Consider the following 11513-nt stretch of genomic DNA (forward strand, 5'->3'; position numbering starts at 1 on the left):
GATTCCTATATATATATATATATAAATATACAGTAGGGATGAGCTCTTCAAGAATCAGTTGCCGGAGACTAATGAGAAAGCTCAAGCTGTTTGAGACTCAGTAATGGTTGACTGATGTGAAAGCTTGAGCTGATAAAGATTCAATTGCATCAAACTAATGAGAAAGCATAGGTGTCTTGGACATCCCCTACGTCTTTGTCGTAGGCAGCACGAAAGTATTGGTTCGGTGTGTTGGACCTGATGTTGTGTTTGTTTCAGGCGTGATACAACGTATCTCATGAATACACTAATGAAGCAATAGCAGCTGTCAAGAACGTTCCTTAATACCTGAATAAGGATAAAAAGGTGAACTTAACACACTAATTATGGAGAGTTGATTCTGGAAGGCTAAGTGATACTAGCTTCCAGATTCATGTGAATAATGGATAAGTTCTCAAAGTAAAGGCACACTCAAACTTGATGGCAAGCATGGTAGCTTGAAAGGATTTCAAGCAGATATCCCATCCTAAAAGTCGAATGTGGGACGACCTTAACAAGTCTATCTTGGAAAGTGGTTTGGATCAAAAAACTGCATCCATTAGATGGATGTGGTGCCTAGCACAGCCGACCTAGTTGTAGTCTTGGAGGCAAACAATAAGGCTCAGGAAAAAACCTTTGAGCTCAAGATCTAATCACAAGATCCACGAAAATTCTTAGATAACAATCATCTACAGCCAGTGATGGTGAAGGAAATACACGATTGAACCATGTAGCTCCAGTAGAAAATAAAGTAAACCCACAAACAGAGCTAGTATCCTAGATTGATCATACTCAGAAGGTTTTGAGTGACATGGGTAATTGACTTCTGGTCAAGTGGGAGATTGTTGGAAATGATCCACTAGTCAATCTTTATAAATAATATTAAATTAACGAATACAATAAAAATTCATCAGGTTGGTTGTGTGTTTCATTGTGTTTACTACTGGTATTAAACGAAATTTCCATGTCACAATGAAATGCCCATAGACCGAAAGGTTAAACCCGTGAAGTTGGCTACACAAGTCGTGAACCTCGAGATAGGACATTAAGGGTCCTATAGAGACTTGCACTAAGTACTGCAATCGTGTTTCGTCGTCAGAAGATGTAGGTCATCTGTGTAGTTTTGGTGGATTAGTTGGCAGGTACTCAACTAACCGAACTGACTTGCAAGAATCATAATATGAAAGCCTCTTAAGGCTTAGTCAGTATAATTCTCGTTTCCGATAGTACGGATTAGTCCTCAGACTTGAGAAATTATGGCAGTCGTGTGCATACGAAGACTATATATTGGATCTAGTGAGCGGTTACTGTTGTTCAACAAATGATCATTATAAGCTTTGTCTACTGCAGTCAAAGTATGTAGCAAGGACTGTGGATTTCAAGATAGAATTTGTCTCCTATCAATATAACAGCAAGGTCTCCTATGCGCTCCGAGATGGTTTAGACTCTTCAAGTTTATGGCCATAGCAATTGATCGAGTGGGAAGGAATTTTCTTCAAAGATTAGAAGAGTAAACACATCTCTAGTTTCTGGCATAGTTGTCTAATCAAGATATGAACCAACGCCAAATTCCATGCCCTAAACTAAGGTCTTCAAAGCCTAAATATTAACGATGCTATTTACCTATCTCTAGTGCCATGAACTGCTATTAGACGGCCACACATGGTAATGGGCTATATTTTGTTATGGAATAATTGAAAATAATTAATTAAATTAGACTTAATTATGTGTGTTGGTCACACATGCCCAAGTCTAGGTAAGAGTGAACCTAAGGAGTCACATCCTACTGCTATAATAGGATGGAATTAATTTGGAATTAAATCCATAAGTGTTGAATTAATTTAATTGGATTAAATTAGGTATTGGAGATAGTAAATTATTGGATCCTTTATTTGGACCACTCTATTGAATGAATGACTTAAAATTTAATTAATTGGATTAATTAGAATCTTAACTTAGCCATTAAAATTAATTGGATTGATTTTATTGGGCTTAGTCCGATTTATAAATTGGATTTAGAAATTGAAAGAGAGATAATAAAAGGCTTGGATCCTTTAATTGGATTAAAGGATATTTTAATATTGGGCTTATTAATTAAACTTAGTTTTATTTGAAGTCAATTAGACATGGGCTTGATTTAATTTTAATTAAACAAGCCCGGCCCATTAAAATGCAAGCCTAAGGCCTTGGTTAGACCTTCGCTAGGTTAAGGAGGAAGCAAAACTCCTCTTTGGATGTGGTGTGGCCGAATTGGTGCCCTAGAGTGCACCAAAATCAGCTCAAGGTGGCTTAGAGGTATTCGTTGGTTGTAGGAGTCTTGCTACATCAAGACTCCTTGGTGTCTTGTGACTAGGTCACATATAAAACACCTTTAAACTCTCATAGCCGACCAGCTACTGCTGCACACACATACCCATGAAATTTCTCTCTAAATTTCTCTCCAACAACCCTCTCAAGATCTTAGAAATGGAAAGAGGAACCAAGGATCCAACGTTAATCAATAACGTTGTTAACTCTTTGCACTTCTATGGAGGTTTTGCTAATATGAAATTTTCACATCCTTTAGTGGTGGTGCGTAATTCTTTGGAAGATCTCTAGATCGAGATCTCCATGAACAGAGCCGAAAACGGTGAGAAATCAACGCTTGTAACTGTGCTAGAAAACAACAAGGGTTAAACTTCCATTTAAGTTTTTTGTACCTATTATCTTGTTTTCTCACGATTCTTGAACTTTCTTTTTTTATTGTAAATCAAATTCCATGAAAACGATCAAGGGTACACCCCTTGATCGGGATTTAATTGTATGTTTAATCGTTATTTTTTATTTTTCGAGCTTCCGTTGCGCTTCTCGGGCCGATCCACTCCCTACATTCCTCTATATTCATGTACACCCCCTAGCTTTTGATCAGGGTTTCTTTATTATGTAATGAGAGTAAATACGCTTTTGATGAGGTTTTATTTTCTGATGTAATAAAGCAAGCTTTAGAAGGAGGCCATATTGGATAGAGGCGAAAGGTGAGAATATGAGGTGCAAAAAACATTAAAAGGATCATTAAAATGATAATGGGTATTAACGTTTGTAATAGTGTAGGACCATCCTAGACAGACCATAAGCTTAGTTCGGGCTCAGTAGGTCACATAGGTTTGACTGATGATCATCCAACAGCCAAGGCTTGTTTGCAGGAGTGGCATTTATTTAAGTGCTTATAAATATTGGATATTTATGCATGCAAAATGTTAATATGATGAGGTTTCGATCTAGACTTAATCAAACTATCATCTGGTTGGACCAACTTAAAATACTTAGCCATGATGGACTTGGATAAAATTTAATCTGTCCAAACCTTCCATCTACAGCAATGTGGTGAGGAAACTACTATTGCCCAAATTTGGTCTTATGAGTCATGAATATTTAGAATAGAGGAAACATGCAGTACTGTTGGTGTGAGCAAAGGAATTCGCTCACTATTTTCCTGTCTTACAAGTCGTGGGGGCCAACAGTTGGGGTATGATTTGGTTGATGGGTTAGGCCTAAATCCTAATAGCATGATTTACTTGGAGTCTTTGGAATCATGTGAAGAGGTGGGGGAAAACATCTTGAGACCTCATTGCATAAAAATGGTACTGGATACCTCCCACGAGATTTTTTCCATGTAAATCATAAAATTGGAGAACAACAAACTGCACTCGTCGATCACAAGCCTACTAGAAAATGGTTTCCTGAAACCTAACCTAAGAGTAGTGGTGAAGAAAAATGAGAGGGATTAATGACTAAAGACCAAGTGTTAATTAGAACATAGTATTGTTATAATCACTTATTTCTTCTTTATATTTTAAATGTTGAAAATATTTTAGAATCCAGTTACCACCATTCTTGAGGCTAGTAAATTTGGTGGAACCAATTACAATTTAGCTTTCTTTATTAAAATAATATTCTCTTGATGAACATGGTAAGTATTCATCTAAAGCATATGTGTCTATTGTGATTATGAATTACATTGAACATTACTTTGACATCAAAAGATATGCGCTGCATACATGATTAATGCTGCATCAATGGTGAGGATTCTTATGATTTAATGGCTTACAGGAAGACATATTCTAAGTCATTTAAACCTGTGCCTTTCGAAGATTATTGGGATGTCTCAAATTTTGAGTTGGTCCATGACACTACTGTTCGTATCTCTACACACTCTAGTCAAAACCAAACATCGCGTATTCACAACGAGATGGATTGGGCGCAAATTCGTATAAGGCAACAAGCCCAAGAAAGATATTCTTCTACACAATTAAATGTATCGGTGCGGGGTTGTCAATAATAATTGTATAAAAATATATACACTATTATATTTGTATACGTAATTGTATTTTTTTAAAATTAATATAATTCTAATATTATGATTTTTTAGAATTTAATATGTTGTTAAAAATTAATTTGATATAATTAATTTATATAAAATCTAATTAAACGGAAATTAAAAAAAATAAAAAATAGATCCACGACTTGTTTAATATTTTTTTAAAAAAAAATTAAATTCGAGTTGCAAATTACGTTATAATATTATTATATATTTTATTTAAATTATATTTATATAAATAATTTATCATTAATTAACCCAGAGACCTTAGATACCTTACAGTTTTTTTAGGGTACAACATTAGCAAATGAGCCAACAAATATTAGGGCCTTCTTACTTTGCGCTATCTTTGTCATCCCTTTTCATTTACCACATACAGATGACATATTTTCCAGCCAGATTTTCAACACGAGAAAGTGCTATCCATTTACTAATTAGCAACATTTAGGAAGAACATCAAAAGCACAGAGTATACAAGAGTTGAAATAATATTATGGGTGTTCTGTACTGTTGCAACTTCTTTCCTGGTTATGAAGTCATTGAGGTACTCTTGCTTTCTTATGAAAGGATCTAAAGACACAACCCTTAGTCCTCTAAGAAAAATATGGTGGGCTTCTTCGGCTCAGTGATCTCAATTGTCCCCTCAAGCATCTTAGCCACCTTTCCCATTGACGGCCTCATCTCCGGCCTGTCCTGTAGGCACCACATAGCGGTCTTCACCATTCGGTTGATCATATCAAAGTGTTCTCGATTATCATAAGTGTGCTTGATACGAGGATCCAGAACGTCCTCCACATTCATCTCCTTGAACACCTTGTCGAATGCCCACCGTGGAAAGAACCACTGGTCACTCGCCACCTTTGAATCTAACTGTGTGAAGTTTCTTGAGCCGCTGACGATTTCCAGGAGAACCAATCCGTAACTATATACATCAGCTTTTGAAGTTATTTGATCAGGTCGAGTCCACTCAGGCGCCATGTACCCTGGTGTTCCACGCATTCTTGACACACTAATCATGTCCTCTTTCTTCTTCAATTTAGCAAGCCCAAAATCGGATACCTTTGGGCAGAAATCTTCCCCTAGCAGTATGTTCTCTGGCTTGATGTCACAATGCAGCACCCACTCCAAGCACTCTTCGTGCAAGTATGCTATCGCCCTGGCCACCCCTAATGCGATCCTGTATCTGATATTCCAATCAAGAATAGGTTTGTTCTTTGAACCAATAACTGCTGCAGTTTCTTGTTCCATCTCTAACGATTCAACCTCAGCAGTCTGGAACAAAAATTCGTCCAGCGATCCATTAGGCACATACTCGTACACCAATATTCTGCTACCTTTTTCAGCACAAAATCCCCATAACCTAACCAAATTAAGGTGGTGCATCCGTGCAATGATTGTAACCTCAGCCCAAAAGTCAGCATCACCGCCAGTTATATTCTTCAGACTCTTCACAGCCACAGCCCGGCCGTCGTTCAATTTTCCCATGTAAACAACACCGAACCCACCCTTTCCTATTGGATTCGAGAAATTATTAGTGGCATCTTTAAGCTCGGCGTAACTGAACCTCTTAGGGCCACCAGCAGGCATAACCTCAAGCCCAAAGGTCCTGGCCATGTCCCTATACTTGATGTACTTCTTGAGAAATGTCCAGAAGAAGAACACACCACCAAGTAGCTCAGCTACAAAAATAGTGCATATAATCAGAATATTCCTAGTGATGGTCCTAGACTCTTCTGGAGGTTGAGGGAGCCTTATCTTCACAGGACACACGGTTTCCATCAAGGTTGTCATACCAGTGAAATTTGATACTTGAGTCTCAGACTCATCAACCCTCAAGAACATGACAGTCTCCGTACCCGGAGACCAATATCCATCAACCATCCTCTCCAATTGCAGAACACAGTAATTCGATCCGTCATACTTAAACATGAACCCCAAGCAACTCGGATTGGACCGACACTGCGCCTCACAAGTGGTGAAATTGAATGTCTTGATGTCACTTTGGTTCAACCCTCCAGTAAAATTAACAAAATCCAATTTCAGAAACTTACTTCTCCCCAAATCCTTTACTGGGATTCTCAACTCGCATGAATTATTAACTGCTCTCCGGTACCCTGGAGGGCAGACACAAGAAGTTGAAAGATTCGACGCATCATACATGCATATAGAGTTTGCCCCACAAGTGCCATGAATCAAACACAGCTGGAACACAGCCTGCCATCCAACAACCCATTGACTCAACCCTGTATCATAACTGTACAACCTAAGATTTCCATCATGATCAAGACTCAATCGCCTCAACTTTTCAACCCCAAAATCCGACGCATAATACCTTGAAGTATCACCATACATCAGAATGCCTTTAGTATCCAAACTCATGAAAGTAAGATTACCCAAATTAGACCAATAACTATCATTCCTAGTGACAAGAAAAAGCTGCCTGGAATCAAACATAAACTTGCCGTTCTTAGAAACAAGCGTCGTCCCGTTTATTCTTTGATTTGGAAGAATCGTATCAGTCGGAATAGCAAAACTTTGAAAATCACCATAAACAAGATTACCGGTGGAAAGTAGCGAGAGCCCACTTCCATTTACGCTTCCAATAGCTGGAGAAGGCCAAAGGTTTCGACCAGTAACAGAAGAATTGACCAGCCTCAGCTCACCGGAGCTGGAAATCATCAAAGAAGCAGCTGCAGAAACAGGGCCAAGGCGGTTTGCGGACCAGACAACGTCCTTGGAGGAGATGTTGTGGTACCAAACGGAGAAAGTGTAGAGGGATCGGGAGTTTGGGAGGGGGAGAAATCCGGCGGCGAAGGTGGAGTCGAGGGAAAGAAGTATCTGGTTCTGGGTGGGCCGCCATGGGGAATTGGAGACGGAAAAGGAGGTGATGATGTTCTGCAGTTGAGAAGAAGAGAAATGGAGAACAGAGGTTGTGAAGAAGAAGTAGAAGACAAGAAGATGGAGAAAATGGTTGGAAGAAGACATGATTGATTGACAAGTTGTTTGAAGTTAATTCGCGGCATTTTAATGGATGTGTTTTGGTCAGCGTTGAAATAAACACAGTGACGAACACGGCGGCCACGACTTTGACTTTTGAAGAATAATTGTTATAGTGACATTATAATTTATTTATTTTTATTATACTTATATATAGTAAAACCTCCATAAATTAATACTTTATAAATTAACAAACTCTCTAAAATAATAAAATCTTTCGGTCCCGACATGGGCCTTTGTAAAAAATTATCAAATTCGATAAGATAATAAGATAATAATTTTTCAAAAAATTCCTTTATAAATAGTAGGTCCCGTTAAAACTCTAAATTAATAATTCATAAATATTACAATTATAAATATTATGGTAATTTGCTAAAATATAAAGTTTGTAATGCTTTACGCATTTGATCATTCATGGATGATTTTGCGATGCTTTTTAGATGAGAAGACATGGTTGGTGTTATGATTTTATTTTCATATTGAGATTTATATAGTATATGTTTCATTTATCTTGCATGAATATATTTAATTGGCTCTAATAATTATTTAAGTGAAGAAATTAATTTAAATATATATATTTAAGTAATTACAATGAATTGATATATGTGTCTATGAATATAATAGTTAATTGTATACAATGAATTGATATTATACATTAATATATTTAATTAGTTACAAAGAATTGATTGATTGCATTAATATAATCTATGAAACATATATGAATTCATTTATTTTCAATACATGTGTACTAAATTTGTTGAATTTAAAAAGTCTCTCTTTTAATTAATAAAATATTAATTTATCGATAAATTAATATCTCTCTAAATTAATAAAATTTCATGGTCCCAAAATTATTAATTTATAGAGGTTTTACTGTATACAATTTATTTATTTTTTATTATATTTATATTTATATATATATATATATATATATATTAACAAAAACTACCTAGAGCTGGTAGAGCTTTTCGGAATTCTCAATCCTTCTACATTAAAATACACAAAACAATTACAACGTAAAGAGATACCTCTCTAAAATTTCTATTATTATATTTATATTTATTACACGTACATGTACATTGCACCTCTTATCGCCGCAGGATCGAATTTTCTACTCCAGATCAAATTATATATTTTTTTATTATAGTTAACATAATTGCATTACATGTATAAAAAGAATTAAATAAAATAAACAATTTATTTTTTTGTACATTATAATTTATACTTGTTTAACTTAATCAAAAACTGCAACAGTTTATAATAAAAATCCAATCCAAACACTTTTGGGGTGCTGTAAACAAAACTGATGTTACGAGCTTAAATTTCACGGAATGTGTTGATTTATCTTATTTTATATAAATTTATTTATAATTTTTTATCACATTGATATATAGATCCAACCATTGAAATATTCATTTTATTGAAATATTTTGAATGATCATATAATTACCCTTCTAATTTAGAAAATTTGCAACTCAGAGGCGTTCAAAAAAACTTATACTTTTTAAAAGTGTTTAATTTTAGAGAAAAAGATGAATCAATGAATAAGATGTAAAATTTTGAAGCTTTTGAAAGTTATAGTTATAAGTAAAAAAAAATAAAATTTGTTGTATTATCAATTTATTTGTAAAATTACCTAACTATCCTAATAGATGAGTAGAGTTTAACCATGATTGAAACAAAATATTTTTTAAATATAAAAAATAGGGAAAAATTATTATTTCTTACTTACTTCGCCGATGAATAGCAATTTACCCCCTGTGATATTGAAAATGAGCATAGTACCACTTTATAAAAAAAATATATCAATTTACCCTCCTATATTTTTTAAAATGAAGCAATTTATCTCCTTATACAGTGAGGTAAATTACTTCATTTTAAAAACATAGAGAAGTAAATTGTTGTATTTTAAAAAATATAAGAAGATAAATAGCTATTTATTTTTTCATAAAAAAGTAATTTAAGGAAGTTGTTTGCAATTTTTCCCCTTATTTCGCAATAGATAATAAAAATCAATCAATCAATGGGCACTCAATAGATTCTAGTTAATCTTTCAGATTTCCTGTGTTTAATTCAAAAGTGTGCAACAATTCTTATTATTTGTGATAAATGTTTCGGATAGAGATGGCAATGAGTTTGGGTCGGATTCGAATAAGTCCTGATAGAGGTGAGTTTGAAGCTTTAAACAAATTTTTTTTTTTTTGGGGGGGGGGTTCGAGGTTAGGTGGTTTGGATCCGGACCCCGGACCGTCTTGATTTTTTTAATTAATTTTTTTCAAATATTTAATGTATATTTATATAAAATATACTTGTGTATATACAAAAAATATATGTTTTTTGTTTATATTTGCATATAATATATAAACTTAATATTTTTATAAATTAAAATAATGATATAAATAGTTTACAAATGTATTAATGTTTATATAAGTAACACATATTTTAAATTTTTTAATGTTTTAGTGCCTACAATATGCACATATAAATTGACAAAAAAATATTAACCTTTCAATATTATGGTAGTATTGCTTTTAAAAAAAAATATTTTTTAATATTTTAAAAATATTAATTGGATCCGGAATTCGGAGCGAGTCCAAGTCTCGCACTAGACCCATACCGTTGTCATATCTAATTTTTAACCTCGCTTACAAAAACAACGATTAATGGTCATTGTACTTGTGAGGGCAAGGACAAGGGAGGAGGCGGCAAGGATAGGGGTGTAGATGGGGTTTGGGGTGGGCATGGCGGTATGGTTGGGGAAAAATAATTTAATAATTTAAAATATTTTTTAATAAATAAATTATTTATTTTTACTAGTTCTAATATGATTTATATAAAATACATAAGATTATTTTGAATTATAATTTATTAATTTTTAGTAAAATTTAGTTATAAATAAAAATAGAAGATAAATAATTTTTGACTTTTCGTAATTTCAAATAATTTATACAAGTGTTAAAATATTTTAATTTCAGCTTATAATCTAGTAACTAATTCATTAATATATTAATCAAATAATTTAAAATATTTAAATTATTAAAAGGTGCATAGAGATTAAAACAAAGTTAACAAAATAATTTAAATTTAAATTATAAATTGGTATAATTAATAAAAAAATATTATATATGGAGTAATATTTCTCATCTCTATAAACATCACTTTGTCACCCTCTCTACTTTTTGGTAACTACAGAAACATTCTAAAAGTATTTTTAATCTTAAAAAATTATATTAAAGTTCGACCGAATCAATAGAGATATTTTTTAATTATAAAAACTATTGCGGGTGATTTATATAATTTATTTGAAGTTATGAGTAATTTATATAAAAGAGGTATAGTAATAGAATGTAAATATAATTGTTTCTAACCTTTAAATATTTCAAAAACATCCTCTTTCAAATACAACAAAAGTAGAGAAGCAGTAGTTTCGATTCTCTTGCACTTGATGAGGGTGATTTATCTAAAGATAAATTTGCCCTTGGATAAGGATAAATTGGGCTGCCAATATGGGAAATCTTTTGAAAAGGTAAGAATCCCACTAAGTACTCCTGTGGCAAAAATAACATCAACAGTAATTAAGGGACATCAATTAGCTGCGATCTTGGAGCATGATTGGAGCACAAATTACAGCATGTCAGCACACACCAAATATGCATTGGGACAACCTATAAATATACTGGGATATGTTCATTAAAAGGTAATGTTCACATACACTAAAAGATTATCCTATCTATTCATTTTTCTGATATCACAACTCTAACTTGAGCGTCGGAGTGTTTTCGTTGGGGACCAACCCAACTATTTTAACTTTTTGTGTTCTCAGGATCTTAGGTCTGTTCGAGGGATTGATTACAGCTGCAAGGCGAGTTCGTGATAACATTTCTTGGGCCGATCAGCACCAATATGCCGTACTAAAAGTGTGACAGTCATATGCATTTTCCTGTTTAAAGAGGTAAATTGCTTCCATTTTAAAAACATAGAGAGGTAACTTGTTAAATTTTGAAAAGTATAAGGGAATAAATTACTATTTTATTTTTCATAAGAGGGTTGTTTGCTTATTTTTCATAACACATGTAGATAGATTACAATTTACCCGAATCGCTAAATAGTACACATCAATGTGTATAATCACATAAATTTT

At 33.7% G+C, this 11513-nt stretch overlaps 1 protein-coding gene across 1 annotated transcript; it reads right to left on the bottom strand.

Moving 5' to 3' along the window:
* On the bottom strand, positions 4776 to 7383 carry LOC105160134 (G-type lectin S-receptor-like serine/threonine-protein kinase At1g34300). Its single transcript, XM_011077401.2, has one exon. It carries the CDS (start codon positions 7358 to 7360, stop codon positions 4961 to 4963), a length of 2400 nt encoding a protein of 799 aa, XP_011075703.1. The 5' UTR covers positions 7361 to 7383; the 3' UTR covers positions 4776 to 4960.

Source organism: Sesamum indicum, linkage group LG4 (genome assembly GCF_000512975.1).
Source record: "Sesamum indicum cultivar Zhongzhi No. 13 linkage group LG4, S_indicum_v1.0, whole genome shotgun sequence".
In the NCBI taxonomy this organism is placed as follows: Eukaryota; Viridiplantae; Streptophyta; class Magnoliopsida; order Lamiales; family Pedaliaceae; genus Sesamum; species Sesamum indicum.

Excerpts from the sequence above, each read along its gene's own strand:
- LOC105160134 (XM_011077401.2), bottom strand. The coding sequence starts at position 7,360 with ATGTCTTCTTCCAACCATTTTCTCCATCTTCTTGTCTTCTACTTCTTC.